This window comes from Trematomus bernacchii, unplaced genomic scaffold, assembly GCF_902827165.1.
Source record: "Trematomus bernacchii unplaced genomic scaffold, fTreBer1.1, whole genome shotgun sequence".
Taxonomy (NCBI): Eukaryota; Metazoa; Chordata; class Actinopteri; order Perciformes; family Nototheniidae; genus Trematomus; species Trematomus bernacchii.
Genome location: NW_022987714.1, coordinates 6,814,681 through 6,831,327, shown reverse-complemented (window position 1 = coordinate 6,831,327; position 16,647 = coordinate 6,814,681). Strand labels below are relative to the sequence as shown.

General features: G+C 40.1%; 2 protein-coding genes across 3 annotated transcripts; one reads left to right on the top strand and one right to left on the bottom strand.

Moving 5' to 3' along the window:
• The first annotated feature begins 831 nt into the window (after positions 1 to 831).
• On the top strand, positions 832 to 4,814 carry tmem263 (transmembrane protein 263). 2 transcript variants are annotated; one of them, XM_034141449.1, is made up of 3 exons: positions 832 to 994; positions 2,617 to 2,687; positions 3,558 to 4,814. In XM_034141449.1, the coding sequence occupies exons 2-3, from the start codon at positions 2,621 to 2,623 to the stop codon at positions 3,860 to 3,862; spliced, it is 372 nt and encodes a 123-aa protein (XP_033997340.1). In that variant the 5' UTR covers positions 832 to 994; positions 2,617 to 2,620; the 3' UTR covers positions 3,863 to 4,814. The 2 variants fall into 2 exon arrangements, with proteins under 2 accessions (XP_033997340.1, XP_033997339.1); XM_034141448.1 differs by having other exon boundaries at positions 835 to 994; positions 3,555 to 4,814.
• Positions 4,815 to 7,469: 2,655 nt separating this feature from the next.
• Positions 7,470 to 10,007, bottom strand: LOC117491456 (zona pellucida sperm-binding protein 4-like). The gene is made up of 8 exons (XM_034141447.1): positions 9,374 to 10,007; positions 9,067 to 9,251; positions 8,888 to 8,985; positions 8,644 to 8,804; positions 8,377 to 8,569; positions 7,859 to 8,006; positions 7,705 to 7,780; positions 7,470 to 7,624 (listed from the first exon to the last, which is right to left on the bottom strand). Exons 1-8 carry the CDS (start codon positions 9,978 to 9,980, stop codon positions 7,533 to 7,535), a joined length of 1,560 nt encoding a protein of 519 aa, XP_033997338.1. The 5' UTR covers positions 9,981 to 10,007; the 3' UTR covers positions 7,470 to 7,532.
• Between the last annotated feature and the right edge of the window lie 6,640 nt (positions 10,008 to 16,647).

The window sequence follows — 16,647 nt, the reverse complement described above, 5'->3', positions numbered from 1 at the left end:
TGGTTGTATTTTGAGTGGATATCTATTTTATTTTATTTTGTTGTGACTGTAGACCTTCACTTAATTCATGCAGAAATTAACCCGTTAGGGAGGTCTTTTCGTCAAACGTTTTCAGTTATATAAAATGTATACAACATATATTTGTAGGCAAACAGCTACAAAACATGTCAAAACAGGTGAGTATGCAAGACATGCCTGAAGGCCCTAATCAGTTGATAAATGCTTTAGTGAGGCAGTCTTTATAAATAATACTATTACCAAAAAAACGGATACACAATAAATACACAGCCTATCAGGTTGGAGCCCCAGAGCCTAGTGGGTTTTCCAGACTTATCTATATTATTATCTTTGGCTCTCATCATGACAATCCTACTGATTCTAAAGATTTGAGGTGGCGTTTGAGTATGGAGTACGCACTGTTTTACACTATAACGTGATATCTCCTCATAAAAGATACGATCTTTGATTCGCAGGAAGTACGTCACTTCCGCTCTGAGGGGGAGATGTTGGTTTGCATCAGTACCCCCTCCCGCCAGAGATACAAGATAAACCTTCTCATCTTATCTTTAAATGTCTCTGTTCACATGCAACACTACACCCTGTGATACTTTCACAACGTGGTACTCAACCAGTTGTTTTCTAATTATCACCACACCAACACATGAACAGCCATTTCTTAATTAAAATAATAAAATTGCCTGTATTTGCGGATACAAATAATACACATTTGAATATGTTATCCAGATAATAACTACTTTTAGTTGCATGCGTGCAGCATCTGCAGCTCCATCCTGCGGACAGAGTGTACCTCTGTGTTTTTATGGGTGGAGACTGTGGTCCTCCTCCAAACAAAATAGACAGTCAGACAGACAACACAGGTCCGTTTAACCATCAGCAACATTAAAGGCCGAGGAACCTGAACATTATTTCCTGCGCATTTAGTTTTAAATCCCGCACAGGACATTGGATCATTGTGATAACCTTACCAAGCGAGGTAAGTGCTAAACAGTCGCTGGCTAGTTTGTGGTTCAGTTTGTGTAATGAGAGTCAGCCATCTGCAGAACAACAACAACATTTAGCCATATTATCTCACAAAACAGCCTCAAAGTAATCTCCCTCGACCATTGATGTAAAAGGGACATACACGAGGAGGAAATACGTGTAAAAGTCGATCGATTAAAGATGGGAAACACCGTTTAAGTAATGTGTTGTGTTTCGGGTGACGTGTCTGGATGTCTCAGCTAGAAGACTGTGCAAATAGGCTAATTATGGCGACTAAAGTCAAAACAACCATATACCGTTGGTTTTGTGTTTTAATTACAAGTCCACTAATTTCTGTCTTTAAAAGTGAGACGGCTACATTTATTAAGAATGTATATTGTGCAGAAATGTGGCAACTTTTAGCAAGTATCCGTGTTTAACCTGCCTGTAACGATAGCAAACGCTGTCTCTGCCACGAAACAAACGCTGCTGGTTAGCTAACGAAACGTAGCACAAGTTTTACTTCAGGCCTTTACACAACTACTCTTATTAATATATTTAGATATGGACCTTATATGATTTGATGATGTAATGATGTTGTATATCCATCAGTTAATTGTCAACACCACAGCTGCCAAAAGCGTTTATTTGTTCATTTTAACTTGATAAACGCTATAGCTGTTTTCGTCTGAGCAGCTTTCATAACTTCACAGCAAGGCACGATTGACTGCTGAAGAGCAAAAATAAAATAACAGAGAACACTGGTCTAAAATCAAATGACAGCTATGTGGAAAGCTAGGCCTAATTGATGTGCTACCTAGGTAGCAATTTGTGTGATAATTCTACTTCATGGATATGGTGATAGTCATGTAACTGTCTTTAGTTTGTTTGTATTCATGCTCAAAGTAAAACTGAATAAAGACACAATGTACATGAATAAAGAAAATATAAATATATCTATACATGATCATAAAATGTATAAAAACTATATATTTGTCATTAAAAAAAATACACAAAACATAAACAAACTCCAAAGACTTCAGTTAATTATATGTAAGCTATTCATATTTTGTTCATTCTTTATGTTATGTGTTTACTACTGTCTTCCAAGTAGAGAAGACTACTTCAATATTGGTTCTTTTTTTTAAACCTGTGTGCAGCTCTGTGGTTGACTGTGAACAGGTCGGCCTTGTTTTAGGAGCAGCACACTCAAAGCAAGCTCCACACATAACAGCCCCATTTCTAACTATTTACTCAATGTAAGTCTTTCTGTGAAGACTGTTGCATATATATACATTTTGTCTAGCAGCTTTTAATTACATAAAGAGGGTGTCACCTTGGCACAATCAAAAGTTAAAGGAGCACATACGTGTCCCAGTTACAACAAATAATTCATCTTTGTGTTCAAAACTCCAAGGTGCAGATATTAAGGGAAAAAGAAAAAGGTTTGTTCCTGCTGTTGTCCGCTTAACAAAGATGTAATGCAACAACAAGCACGGATCTAACGGAAATAACTTAAAAGGACAATGATTTCATATTACACTGAATCTCCTTCTTATAGTTCTCTACATTGTATAGCTCTGTCAACCCAGGTACTTGTCTCTGTTGGTAATTCTGTCATGTGTTTTTTACCAGAGAGATGAGTCAGGCGGAGCAGGTGCCTGAGGACATGCCTGCATACCTCAACGATGAGACAGTAGCTACAGGTAAGTTTAATTGCAAAAGTACTTTAACAGTGACACATTTCTGTTGTTGACCCAAATCTGATTTAGATCATGTTCTTTAAGAAGTTATGGGACAATGTGGAAATACAGACCTTGGATTTCACATAGTGATTGGGTGTTTCTGAAGGAATCTGCCATTGGTCAAATAAATATCTGCAGATTCAATAGGTTACCAAATATAGTAAGTTGCATTGTTGGAGGAGCCTAGTTTGTAAAACTACACTTGTACTTGTGTTTTGATGCATTATGTCTGATTTCACAAGTGTGTAAGTCGCTGTGTGCATGTTCAAAAGAATGCACTATGTAGTAAAGTTCAATTTGAGCTGTGTATACAGTTAACATTAAATGAAATGTAAGGGCTTAACAAAACTGTGAAAAAAGAAAGTGATGTCGATTTTAGAGAATTTCTTAGTTGATCGGCAGGAAAAAAACTAAATATTTTTATAATCAAAGTATTTAAAAAATATATATTTTATGTTAAACCTTAACCTTTTTCTGGTTACACCTTCTGTGTAGGACAAAGACAAATGTAATTGGATACAGTCTATCTTTAAAGTACGTACTGTACTGTCTTGTATAACATATTGTGTGTGTTGTAAACCCAGGGAAGTATAGCTGCTGCTTCAGCTAAAGATATGGGGATCCTAATAAATAAAATGATTAAATAAAATAAGTGATGCTTTTTATTGTTAGAAGACCAAACAATCAAGAGATTCATTTAGAAAAGAATTGTCTGGTTAATTTTTAATCTAAAGAAACACAAGCTGCAGCACTGGTTCAGAGCATTTATGTCCTTCTACTTATTTAGCAGTGACGTATTGAACTAATGTTGCTTTTGTTGTTTTAAAGCAGATGACGACAACAACAAGGGCCATCCACAGACGCAGCCGGGCATGTTCAGCCGGTTGGCAGGCGGCTTGTACGGGGCCACAAAGGGAGCTTTAGGAGCGACAGTGGGCGGTGTGGCCTGGATAGGAGGAAAGGGTCTGGACCTCACCAAGACCACCGTCTGCTCTGTAGCCTCTCTGCCTGGGATGGGAGTTGGGCTTGTTAAAGGAGGGGTGTATGCTGTAGCTGGAGGAGTGACCGCAGTCGGCTCTGCTGTGGTCAGCAAAGTTCCTATAGGAGGAGGCAAAAAGAAGGACAAGTCTGACTGATGGAGAGAGGAGTGAACCTACACAGCTGAGGTGTTATGGCTCGCACTGTGTTGTCGCCTGTGTTAGCATTCATGAGCAGGAAAAGAGCAACAGAAGACTCAAAAGTATAGTGTGCACATTGTAGGTGAGGGATCGTATTCTTTATTTAGTTTTTTCATGTGATTGTTGGTGACAATTCATATAATTATGTGACTAGGACCCACAAAACAAGAACTTACAAAGACTCTCCTGCTCTGTTGTTAAAGGAAACACACTATTATCACCAGTGCCTGAAATGTTCTAATAAAAGGTCCATGTTTCATTTTTGATAATAAGCAACAACACTGTTCTCACTGCAAAATGTTGTATTCAACAAAAAGTTAATCAGCGGAGACCAGAGGAAAAATAAGCTCGGAGGGTAAATGCACCTACATTTCACTTGCAAGACAATCATTGATCGATGATTTAAAATGCCTTTGTTCAGCTTGCACAAATGAACAAATATTTCCGATCAAAGATGTCATTGAAAAGTACAGTTCAGTATAATATCTAAACCATCTGCTGAAGACAGTGGACTGTGGATATTTCACTGGTAAAATGTTCCTCTGAATTCAACTTGCCCTCAGATGGTTATTTTCTCCCCTCAGTGAAAGGCAACTCATACTTTTGATACAGAATCTGATTTATTACGATAAATATTGTGTGAGAATATAACAGTCAGAGTATTTTGATTGCAGTGAACCTTATTTTGTCGTAGTGTTAATTGATTTACTGGGACTATCAATAAATACAATTTTGTATATGACACTTTTTTGACCGCCTGTACATTTTGATAGTTACTTTTGGTACAGATGCTTCATAATGACATATATCTCTCCCACTGTACCAAAGCATTAGTTCTCTATCCGAGCAATAGTGCTCCATAATGCTTATCCTCGCTGTGCTTACTGTTGATGCAATCTGATGGCAAATATTAAATTTCAATTACATTTATAAGATGACAAACCTGTAATAGTACATTTAATTTGTACAAAATAAAAAATAACTTTTTGGTAAATTACCTCTTTCTGTAATATGCCATTCAAAAATGCACAATGCGTCCTAACAATAGGAAAAAGATAGCTGCTGGAGTTGGTGCTTCGATGTGACTAAACTGGTAGCCGGGTCACAAATTCTTATCATTTTGCAGCTAAAAGGAACAGCTAAATGTCATTTGGGCTCGACGGTTTCAGCAAATATGAGAAAAAGGTATTTTTTATTAACATTACCAGCTACAGCTTCATCTATTTTTTGCACAGGAAATGTTAAACTTGTTTTCATAATGTTTTGGCAATAACTCGCTTTAAGATAATTTGAGCGTCAGACCTGAAGGTAATCAAACTATCCAACATCATGTGGTATAGCTTTCAGCAACTGATCTTGATCTTTTAGGGGAATACTTTATCATCTGCTGAGAAGTTCTGTCCCTTTTATAGAAATCCTTTAAATATCTTGATCATGTCCAATACTTGAGGGATAACTGTTCAACCAGAAAAAGTAAAAAGAGTGAATAGGATTACCTTGTCCGACACTGTTAATAACTACAGGGCTATTGATTTCTTTACAAAACCAAACAGCTTGACTGATGCTATAAGAAACCCATTTTCAATCTCCCTAGACTTTCTAAAAATGTGAAACATTAAAAATAATATGTTTTATGAATTGATTCTGCATATTATAAATGTGAGATATTTGGTTGTTTAAATTTGAAAAGTTTTATTTTTAAATGATCCCAAAATTAATATAAAATCAAATTGAAGTGCTGTCAATACCTGGTGATTTTCCTTTTTTTCATTGAGAAAATAGCTGTTTTAAGAGTATTTTAAGGTCATCATCAATAATCAAAATGTGTATTCATAAATCAGGTCTTCACCAGTTCATTCAAAATATGTGTATTGTTTTGGTACATTTGGTATTTGGTAAATACGGACCAAGTCCAACCCTGTTTCCGGTATTGAATTCTACATAAAGAGGACAAGACAAGAGTTGTTGCCTCCTTGGCCACAAGAGTACCTTTAAGTGAACGCTACTGTCGGAGTAAACAAATACTTTGTTCTGTAGTGGTCTTCTTACTACTCACTCGTCTAGCCTAAAAAAGTATAGATTTCCGTTGAACGAAAGGGCAGTGGGAGTCAGGATTATGGATATGTAGTATGAGATTAATTAAAACGTGCAGACTTGATTACATATTTGTGATGCTGCATTTCCTACAATGTGTTTATTTTAAATGCTGAACTACAATTTGTTTTAATGGAGTACAATTGCTAAATGCTATGTCAGAAATACTAACCCTTCAAATACTGTATCACACCTTGAACATAAAAATAAGGATATGACCTCTCACAAGATGCATCTTTATCCCAAAATGTTTAGATGAAATGATTACACAAAATGTCTTGAGTGTAATGGGTATGTCTGCTGGCCAATGACACAGACACAGTACTGAGAGCAGCTCAACATTTCAATTCATTTTGATAATTGATTTGAATAATAATTTAAAAAAAGAAACTGACAAAATGATCTAATTACAGCTTCAAAGGTGAGCAACCAACAGATTAATGTACCCCCCCGCGAGATATTGGACAAAAGAAACTCGGCTAGTAGTGTCAACTAAATCCATAGTAACAAAAGTGCTTTAAACAAGGTCAATTACGAATTTATGTTCTCAATTACGGGATTGAATATTAAATTAGTTTAGATTAGATTTATTGTCCCCAGGGGGAAATTCATTTGCACAGCTCTGTGAAAACAATATGAAATCAACAAAAAATAAGACAGACAACTACAGATAGCACCACACATGATGGTTACTTGTTATTATTTAGGGCTGCAAAGCCTGTATGGATCAGGATTTTGCCAAAGCGAGCCCTTTTACTATAATAATAATAATAATATGTTATTTGGCCTATGTATTATATAAACATATGGCAGTTAGACTCTAGAGACAAACCAGGGGACTTTATTTTAATTTTGTATCTGTGTCTGTCCATTTGGTGTAGTATTTTATCCAATATTTCATTTGGTTTATACATTAGTCACTTTCTTATGAAATGGCTTGGTTTGAACATTCAATCCTGAAAATAATTTTTCTTTAATCCTGATATAGAGTAGATAGTAAGTAAATCTGATAGGAAAACGAGTTCAGGGATAGAGGAGAAAAGGTGATGGTATAATTACAGAGCCTGTCAATTTATAAATTGAGGAAATCAATGTTAGTCTGTTAACCAAAGTGCAGCCATCTAATAATCTGCACTATCTATTATTAAAGATCAGAGGAAAATAACAGAATGAGAGGGGTAAACCCGGAATAAAAGAAGCAAAGAGATTGTAGAGCAGTGAGAAGGAAAAAAGCTTGGTGTGTCAAATAATTATATTGCCAGTATTTTTCATTGTTGTGAAAAAAAAATCGCCCCCTCTGATTTTTTAACAGCCCCCTCAGTCATTTCATCCTGGAGCCGGGCCTGATTAAAGCTAATATTTATTTATACAACTGTGACTACAATCTTTAGAAATCCAATTATCCCTTCGAAACTCTATACTCTTGATTTATCAGTCATTTTCATTTCACACCAATAAAAACTAAACAGTGTTTATGTTTCAAATCTTTTAATAAATGTTTTCAGGCAGATTCGCGAGCTTGAAGCTGTGCTGTTTACTGCTGAGGGGCGCCCATGATCACTGGTCCAACAGAAACCACGACCTTTGACTGAGCCTTGCTCTTGTCCGCAGCCCGAACGTCTCTCCCTACACACAGACATAAAAACAATGTCAGAATACAATACATATTTCACATGAGTTCTGCAGGTTATACATTCATCTCTTACTTTTTCTGAAGCATGATGGTTCACAGGAGCGACCCGCTCCACTAGTGCACACGGCTGTGCTGCAGTGAATGAACACCTGAACAAGAAAAATAGCATTGGCAGAGCAATACAAAAATAAATAGTTGCAGCAGTAAAAACTAGATTTAACAATTACCTGTTCACTCAGGGGTTTCATTGAATTAGGGTTGACAAAGGTAAACATTTTGAAAATGAAACGCCTGAAGTGACTTGGAGACTGTAGACCAGATGACGGCCCGACCGGAACCAGTTCGGACAGGTAGCGATCATCCCTGTATGGACACCTGGAGGAAAGAAAAATGATATCAAGAAGCAACAGTGAAATTAAATACAATAAAGACGCCAGTCATTTGAGCCTGGTGATATAAGCTATCAGCAACATTTTGTTGGCCAAAAAGTAATTGCAGGATGGAAAATCCAAATATATTTTTGAAGTTGTTGAGAAACATATAGTGTGTTGTTGACCAGAGAGCACTGACACATTTATTTCTCAACTCTAAAATGTACAATATTAAGAAATGTCTTTCAATGTTGCCTTCAAAATTCTGTTAGTATCGATCGGACTATGGTATTCATAAGATTATATTCAGTTTTCTCAATGAGTAGACAGACGAACAGCATGGTAAACAAGGTGTAAATTGGTGTTTTAGTTACCCGTCTATCAGAATGTTCCACTGAGGCAGACTGTGAGGGTAGGGGCTTGTAGTTGTCCAACAGCGACCAAGAGTCAGGACGAGGTTGGGATCCGTTTTTTCCAGGAGTTGAACCTCCACATACACAGGGTCCCTCAGTACTTTGGTCACAGGATAGTCTGTGTCCGTGTAAAATGATGTATAGGCCACATCCACTGTGAGAGCAGAGACAGGTTAGTATGACAGCCAGTAACATAAAATGATCTACAAACAGGCTGCACACACTTACCTTCATTACAACCCTTTGTATTGCATTCGCCATTAGCCAACCTCAGGTGTACACTGATGGGTCCCAGGGCAGCGACTGGTACGGGAGGGGCAACAAGATCTAATACTTCTATAACCAAAGTCTCAACAGAAGTACCGATGTACCTGCACTGGAAAAGCAATCTAAAAGAGAAAACTGGCATTACTTTGCTTGGTCAGATCTTTTATTTTGACACTAAAAACGTATTGAAATAAGTACCACCTACTCATAGTAGCTGTCCCTGGTAATGGCTCCACGATCCCCAACTCCCACTTCAAATGAGGAAGACATCCTGTTCTCATAGATTATAACACCAGGTTCTTCCTATTCACAGTAAAAAAAAATAGGATAACAGTGTTTGAAAACTATCTGTATTAGCTGAAAAGTAGAGAAAAGCAGGCTTACCATAACAACAGAGCCACAGGTAGAAACAGGAAAGTTGTAGATGGCAAAGTCTGAATTAGAATCAACATGTGTACAGCCTTGCCCTTGTCCCAACAGTGAGATTGACTCGAGGTTAATGTTGGGCAGAGTGGCATCTTTGGCCACAACCACGATGAACTGGGCATCCTTGGTGCACTGGACAGTCACTGGTGGCACAAAAACAGGTATGGATCAAAGTTGTTTATAAAAACAAAAACAGAAAGATTAAACACTTTTTTTTTGGATCAACCATTTATGTCCAAACATGACAGCCGTTTAGAATGCTCACCTGCCTTTCCATAGTAACACTGTCGTCCATCAAAGCAGCAGTTTATATCTTCACATCCAGCGGCAGAGATATCAGAACTTCCACATGGGATTCTCACGTTTTCTGCAACGACACAACTCTGTGCTGCAGGCTGCTTTACCACACTTGGTTTGTAAGGTGTCTGTGGCACCTGCGTTTTCTGATCATATTGTAAAGAAGCATTTGTTTTATGAAACCTTCGCTGTGGAGTTTGTTGAACCTGCGGCGCATTATCATGCTGAAAACTCCATGGTGGTAGTGGAACTTGTTGTTGTGTATTTTGAGGGATCCATGGTGGTGGTGGTGGATCTTGTCGTTGTGTATTTTGAGGGATCCATGGTGGTGGTGGATCTTGTCGTTGTGTATTTTGAGGGATCCATGGTGGTGGTGGATCTTGTCGTTGTGGATTTTGAGGGATCCATGGTGGTGGTGGATCTTGTCGTTGTGGATTTTGAGGTGGTGAGGCGCCTTTTACCATCCGTGGTGAAGGGTCTTGCGAGTTCTGAGCTTTTTCTTGAGCTTGGGTTCTAACTGAGCATCCTAGCAAGGCTAGTGCCACTAAACAGGTGAAACTCCAGTGCTTCGCCATGATTTCACAGCAATTTCACCTGGATAGATGACCAAGAGTACTAAGCCTTGCTGCCACATTTATATGTGACTAGGTTTGATGTTTGAAAACCACTCCTCTGAGGCAAAATAACCTCCAATCATAGCTTCCTTTCTTTTCAAAAGCCAATCAAAAGCTTTAGGGGTGTATCATGTAATGTTTTTTTTTTATTATTCGAATGGATAATTTGATAATGCTCTTGGAAACGTAACAAGGGGATAAAACACGTGTCCTTTCGAGTGAGGCCAGTTGACAGTTTGACATTTAAGTATTTATTGACAAGTCCAACATTTGAGTCCCACAAACCTTTTTAAAGGTCGTTGTGGCCTCAAGCTTTATTTGTCATTAAATGTTTATTGTGCAAGGGCACAATGGAGAACATATTGATTTTCTTTGGATCTGTAGCAAAGTTTGCCATAATATGCACTTCAACCCAATAGGTATGTGGTTATGAGCATATTTACATATATATTTTTTGTTTGCTAAGCAGAGAGCTGTTAATCCTAATTGTATGATATCTGAACGCCTCCCTGTTTGAGACTGATTTATGGAATGATAATTGTGTCAGTGTGTAATATGAAAAATAGGTTTTAGGCACATACTGTACATTGAAATGTGTAACCAAATGATTATGCTAGCCTAGTTTCAATTTACATTTTCTCTGCTGACCTCTCACACAGTAGCTTATAAAACAAATAATTGGGAAAGCATTTAGTGAATGAAATGATAGAATTATGGAAAGCTATTGACCTTTTTTTCTGGGAATATGTTTTAATAGAGTTTATAAGGAAAATTAAACCCTTTAGCATTACATCTTATCAGATCCATGTCATGAAAGAGAAAATCCATTTAAAAACAATATTGACATTATTTCTACACAGGTTTGAACTTGTAATTTAATCAACTGTGTTCCTACCTGTCACAACATGAACAGATTATACTTTCTTGATTGTGCAACTACAGTTTGCTTATACACAACAACCTTTATTTCATTAAAATGTATTTCATACACATACAGTATGTCTATATCATGGACATTGAACTGTTTATTGCATTATATGTAGCTGAGCAACTTTATTTTACAGCTTAATATTTTATATATAACACGATAATAACTATTGCATGCATTTTTTTTAAATAAATTAACCACCATCTTTCACATTTATTGATAATTGAACACACAAAGGAGTCCTTCATAATGAGTACTTGTACAATTAACAATTAAGCTGCACTTTGCTGATAATGCTCTCTTGTTCAACTAATACAACTGATTATTGTGAAGCAAATCCTATTCTAGTACTGAAAACCAGAGAAGCTGCAGAAAAACCACTCAAGAGCAAGCAATAAACGTGTTTAAAATTAATTCCGGTGGCTTCTCAAATCACAGTTAACACACTCAAGGCGCAAGAGAGCTGTATCATCAATATAAAATAAGGAACATTAATAGTGTGATATAGGCACAGATATAAGATCAATAATACACTTTATTTTAGAGCACCTTTCAAAACATTCAATGTCACCTTACAATAAAATAAAAAATAAAATATGAGTGGCATTACAATACAAAAATGTGTTGAGTAGGAAACCACAGAGGAAAATTACATTCAAAGGAGCAATCAAAGCGAGTGAAGCTAGTTTGAACAAATGATCTTTTAGGCTTGATTGAAAATAACACATTGTCTGACATTATCATATATGTTATATCATTACTGTTATATCATTGCTTACTATTCGTGGTTATCAAGTAGGCTATCAGACACTTAAACAACAGAGAAGGTTTTAAGAAATAGGACTATACTGACAAATTACATCTTATCCTTTCATTGTCTGTTCTGTAGGAAGGAGGAACATAACAGAGTGGGACTACACTTAAAAACGGAAGTTTGTTCCAATACGAAGATTGTGTCACCTCGCAATATTATGCACATTATTTATTCAGCCGTTTGCTGTTTAATCTGATGGGAAATATATCATTCAAAAGAGAGAAAGAAGCATAGAAAACTAGGCGAACGCTCAATACAGGCGATGACGTCACCTTTGCGCGCCCCCGCGAACAGGGCTTCAATCTACGGCAAGCCTTCAACCTGCGGCACAACACCGGCTCTAGACAATTTGCAGCCCTATGCGAGATTTGAGCTGGCGCCCCAGCCAGAGAATCGTACAATAGAAAAGATAAAGATCAATAGAGTATCCAAGGAATACACAATAGAATGGGGGGTGGACGTCACATCCTCTAGGGGGGTCCGGGGGTATGCCCCCCCTGGAAGAATATTTTGAACATTTTAAAGTAAAATGCTTCAATCTGGTGCACTTTGAGCAGAATTACTACTAGATCTAGGGTTAACTGTAAACACCCATATGAAAAAGATCGGTTTACATTTTATTGATCAAATAAGTATGTGAACATAACCAATCACCTACCATAGCCAATAACAAATAAATCTAACTTATTTTATTTTTGTTGTTCTTTCATATCTTATTTGACCTAGTTAACATTCATTTATTCATGCATATTTTTTAATCTCTCCAGTTTAAAACGATATTTTTGGTTTACTGTCCTATAGTATACATTGGAATGATTTCAAACCTGTTTATCCCAATAATTATAAAGGAGTGCCTTGGAAATATTTGTTTACATAAATTGTGATCAAACCGTTTGAGACCCACAGAGATAACTTAGACTTAAGTGAACTATCTAAACACTCAGAGTCCTTTACCTCACTGAGCCTCTCAGTCTGACAGGAGAGGACTCTCCCTCCACATTATTGTAGAAACATCTTCTTCTTATATCCGTTAGAGCAGCTAGCACCAGATTCTAATAACAACAGCACCGGTACCGGTGCGCCCTCTCTCTCTCTCTCGCTCGCTCCCACGCTCACTCGCACTTTGGCTGTGAGCAGCGGGCGCCCGATAAGCCAACATCCCCCATTTTCATCACTTACAGCGCCCAATCGTACAGGGCAAATGAAAAGTGTAACCGGGGTGAAAAGGGTGTTACATTTACTTAATTATGAATATTGTTACATCAAGGCCGAAAATGAGGATGAGCACCAACGGTCAAAAATGTTTTTCTACCAGCGCAGCGCCTCCCCAGATCTAGCGCCCTAGGCGAACATCTATAATGCCAGTGCTACGGGCCGGCCCTGTATATGCACAACGTCACGCTGACCGAGGGACAAAAAAAAGACCCCAAAGCAATTTTGGATGCGTTGGGGGATTATTTCAAGCCAGCAAAAAATTTGATTTATGAGAGATACACATTCGGATGCTGCAAACAAGGACCGGACGAGCCGATTGATAGCTTTATAACAAAGCTGAGGGAATGTCGATGAGCGTCGACACGCCCTACTCAGATTGGTGTGTCCCGCACCGTCGTGTCTTTTCAGCCGTGCCGACACCTTTTCGGCCGAAAACCCACCGATTCAACATGTCGAATCGGTGGGCAGTCGGCCAAAGGCTGTCGGCAAAAGAAATCACTCTGATTGGCTGTTCAGCTAGCGAATCAGTGCATGAGAAGCGAAACGGAAGTGAGGGACCCAAACAAACTATTAAGAAGGCAAATCTGAGATTTCATTTAACTCCAGCTCTCGACACAGGTTCGGGAAAGCCCCATGAGCTTCTCGTTGTAGAGTGAAAATGGAACGCACACGCTATTTGTTGTTTGTTTATATCACGCAGTCTGTTCTTCTTCTCTCGGTTATCACGCAGTCTGTCTTCCGGTTGTTGCCTCTTTTGAATGACGAATACACACTACCGCCGCCTGCTGGTAAGGAGAGTTATTGCCACTCACGCATGCGCAGTTCGTACGTGCTTCTTGGCCGTCGGCTGAAGTCTTTGCGGTGTGCTCCAGTGCGACACATGGCCAAGACGCAGAGACGCGAGGCGACTCAACAGTCGGGGGTCCGTCTGTGTCAGTTCTTTGGTGTCAGCTTGGTGTGTCCGGGCCTTAACGCTGCCAACAGCTGTGGAGATTTGCCGCCTTGCAGAATTGACGGAGTCACGCATGAGGCTTATTGAGAGCCCGCAGGCACAGGAGGACAGTGTTAATGCTATGGTGGACAGGCAAGGCGGACGACGCAAAACACAGTGGAAAACAGCGGAAAGAAACACAGCGGCTGAGAGAGAGCAGCAGTGGACCTGCAAATACTGTGGAAATGGACACAAACAGGGCAGAGAGCAGTGCCCAGCCTATGGTAAGACCTGCCGAGCATGTGGCGTTTCAAATCACTTTGCAAAAGTATGTAGGCCAGCAGCAGAGCAGAGAAAATGAGAAAAGTTAATGTTGTTGACGATGTCGAGCAAACTGAAGGGGACTCAGATACAAGTGAAAACCTATACAATGTCACTGAATATGTGGGGAATGTGAAAGCACCTGGACGCAAATGGTTTGTGCACCTACACCTGAATAAGAAAAGACAGCTATGCCAGCTAGATACAGGGGCCACCTGCAATGTTATGGGCCGCCAGTTTAAAGAGAGACTGTCACCAAAGACAGCCTTACAGCCGACCAGAACAAGGCTAAAGCTATACTCTGACACATACATGCCATCCCTGGGGAGATTTCACACTGAATGTGTGGTCAGGGGGAAAACACACACACTTGTGTTTGAGATAGTGAACACCAAACAAAAGCCCCTGCTAGGTGGTGCTGCATGCACTGATCTGGGCCTTGTGAAATTCACTATTCCAGCTGCCACTGCCAGCGGAGGTGAACAATATTGATGCAAGCCAGTCTATGCCACTCACAAAAGAAATGCTACTGAAAGACTTTCATGATGTTTTCCATGACCCGATCGAGTCAGTCCCAGGTAATGTTCATTTCGATCTGAACCCTGAAGTGACACCAGTCCAGTGCTCACCACGAAATGTCCCTGTAGCGCTAAAAGCCCGGGTTAAGGAAAAGCTGGACAAACATGTGAAAGCAGGCAACCTTACGCCAGTGACAGAGCCAACAGCGTGGATAAGCAACATGGTGACAGTAGCTAAACCGGACAAGATCTGCAGAATCTGCATTGACCCAAAGCCTCTCAACCAGGCACTTCTCAGGTCCATTACCACATGCCAACGCTAGAAGACATCTTGTACAAACTGTCAAAGGCTCGTGTCTTCACACTGGATGACGCTCGTGACGCCTTTCTCCAGTGCAAGCTTGATGAGGAAAGCAGTCGCTTGACGACATTCTGGACCCCATGGGGTCGGATGAGATGGCTCAAACTCCCGTTTGGAGTCTCGGTGGCGCCAGAGATCTATCAGCACAAGCAACATGAGCTGCTATCAGGCCTGGCTGGCATCGAGCCTATTGTGGATGACATCCTGGTGGTCGGGTGTGGTGATACGGACGCAGAGGCTGAAGAGGACCACAACACCAACTTAAGAGCTCTCAAGCAATGATGCAGGGCTGTGAAGCTCAGATTGAACAGACTGAACGCAAGCTGCAGTTCAAGCTCAAAGCTGTACATTTCCACGGCCATGTACTGTCTACAGGAGGACTGAAAATCGACCCAGAGAAAACTCAAGCAGTGTTGGACATGCCGACGCCCACGGATGCTAAGGCAGTGCAACGCATGATCGGGTTTGTGACATATCTGGCTAAGTTCCTGCCAAGGCTATCGGAGATCTGTGAGCCTCTTCGCAGACTCCTGGATAAGGACACGGCATGGCACTGGCTGCCAAAACACGATGATGCAATACACGAGATAAAGCGGATGGTCACCAACACGCCGGTTCTCAAATATGATGACATCACAAAGCCTGTAACGATCCAGAGTGATGCCAGCATGAATGGACTGGGGTGCTGCTTGCTGCAAAAGGGGCAGCCCATAGCCTTTGCCTAACGCGCACTGACACAGACTGAGCAAAACTACGCTCAAATAGAGAAAGAGTGCTTAAGCATAGTTTTTGTATGCCAGAGATTTCACCAGTACCTATACGGCAGGGACACAATCACTGCAGAAACAGACCACAAACCACTGATCACCATCTTTAAGAAGCCCCTCATGAGTGTACCTAAACGCCTTCAGGGCATGTTACTGCAGCTCCAGGGGTACAATCTGGAAGTTGTTTGCAAACCAGGCACGGAGATGTATGTCAGTGACACTCCAAGCAGGGCCACTCCACCGTGTCGTGGTTCCGACACCCCCTATGTACGACAGGCGGTGTGTTCCATGGACAGCTTTCAGGTGGAGGACTCAGAGTTGGATCAGGCACAGTATCTGGATGTTACTGACTTCAGGTTTCGCCAAATTGCCCAGCACACAGAGATGGACGATGTATTACAAGCTCTGACATCAGTAACCCTCAGGGGCAACACACTCTCACTCCCTAAACGTCCAGGAGCGACGCTTGGTCAGGGTCCCGTGGCGTGCAGTTGGGACGCGCCGAGGCTCCTTCAGCTTCATAAACGGACGCAAAGAGCTTTCAACTTATTGCAATGTATTCCCATCGGCGGCGGTATTTGACGCTCATGGAAGCACCGCATCGGTCCATGTCGGCGGCTGTTTAAAGGCAATGTGAGCGTCCATTCCCATTGGATAACGGAGGATTTTACACCCGGAAGTAACTATTCTCCTTACTGTCGATTGATTTTACAGTGATATCTGCACATAGGGATCTGCAGATACATTTTTTGTCTTCTCAAGCACCAGCTATC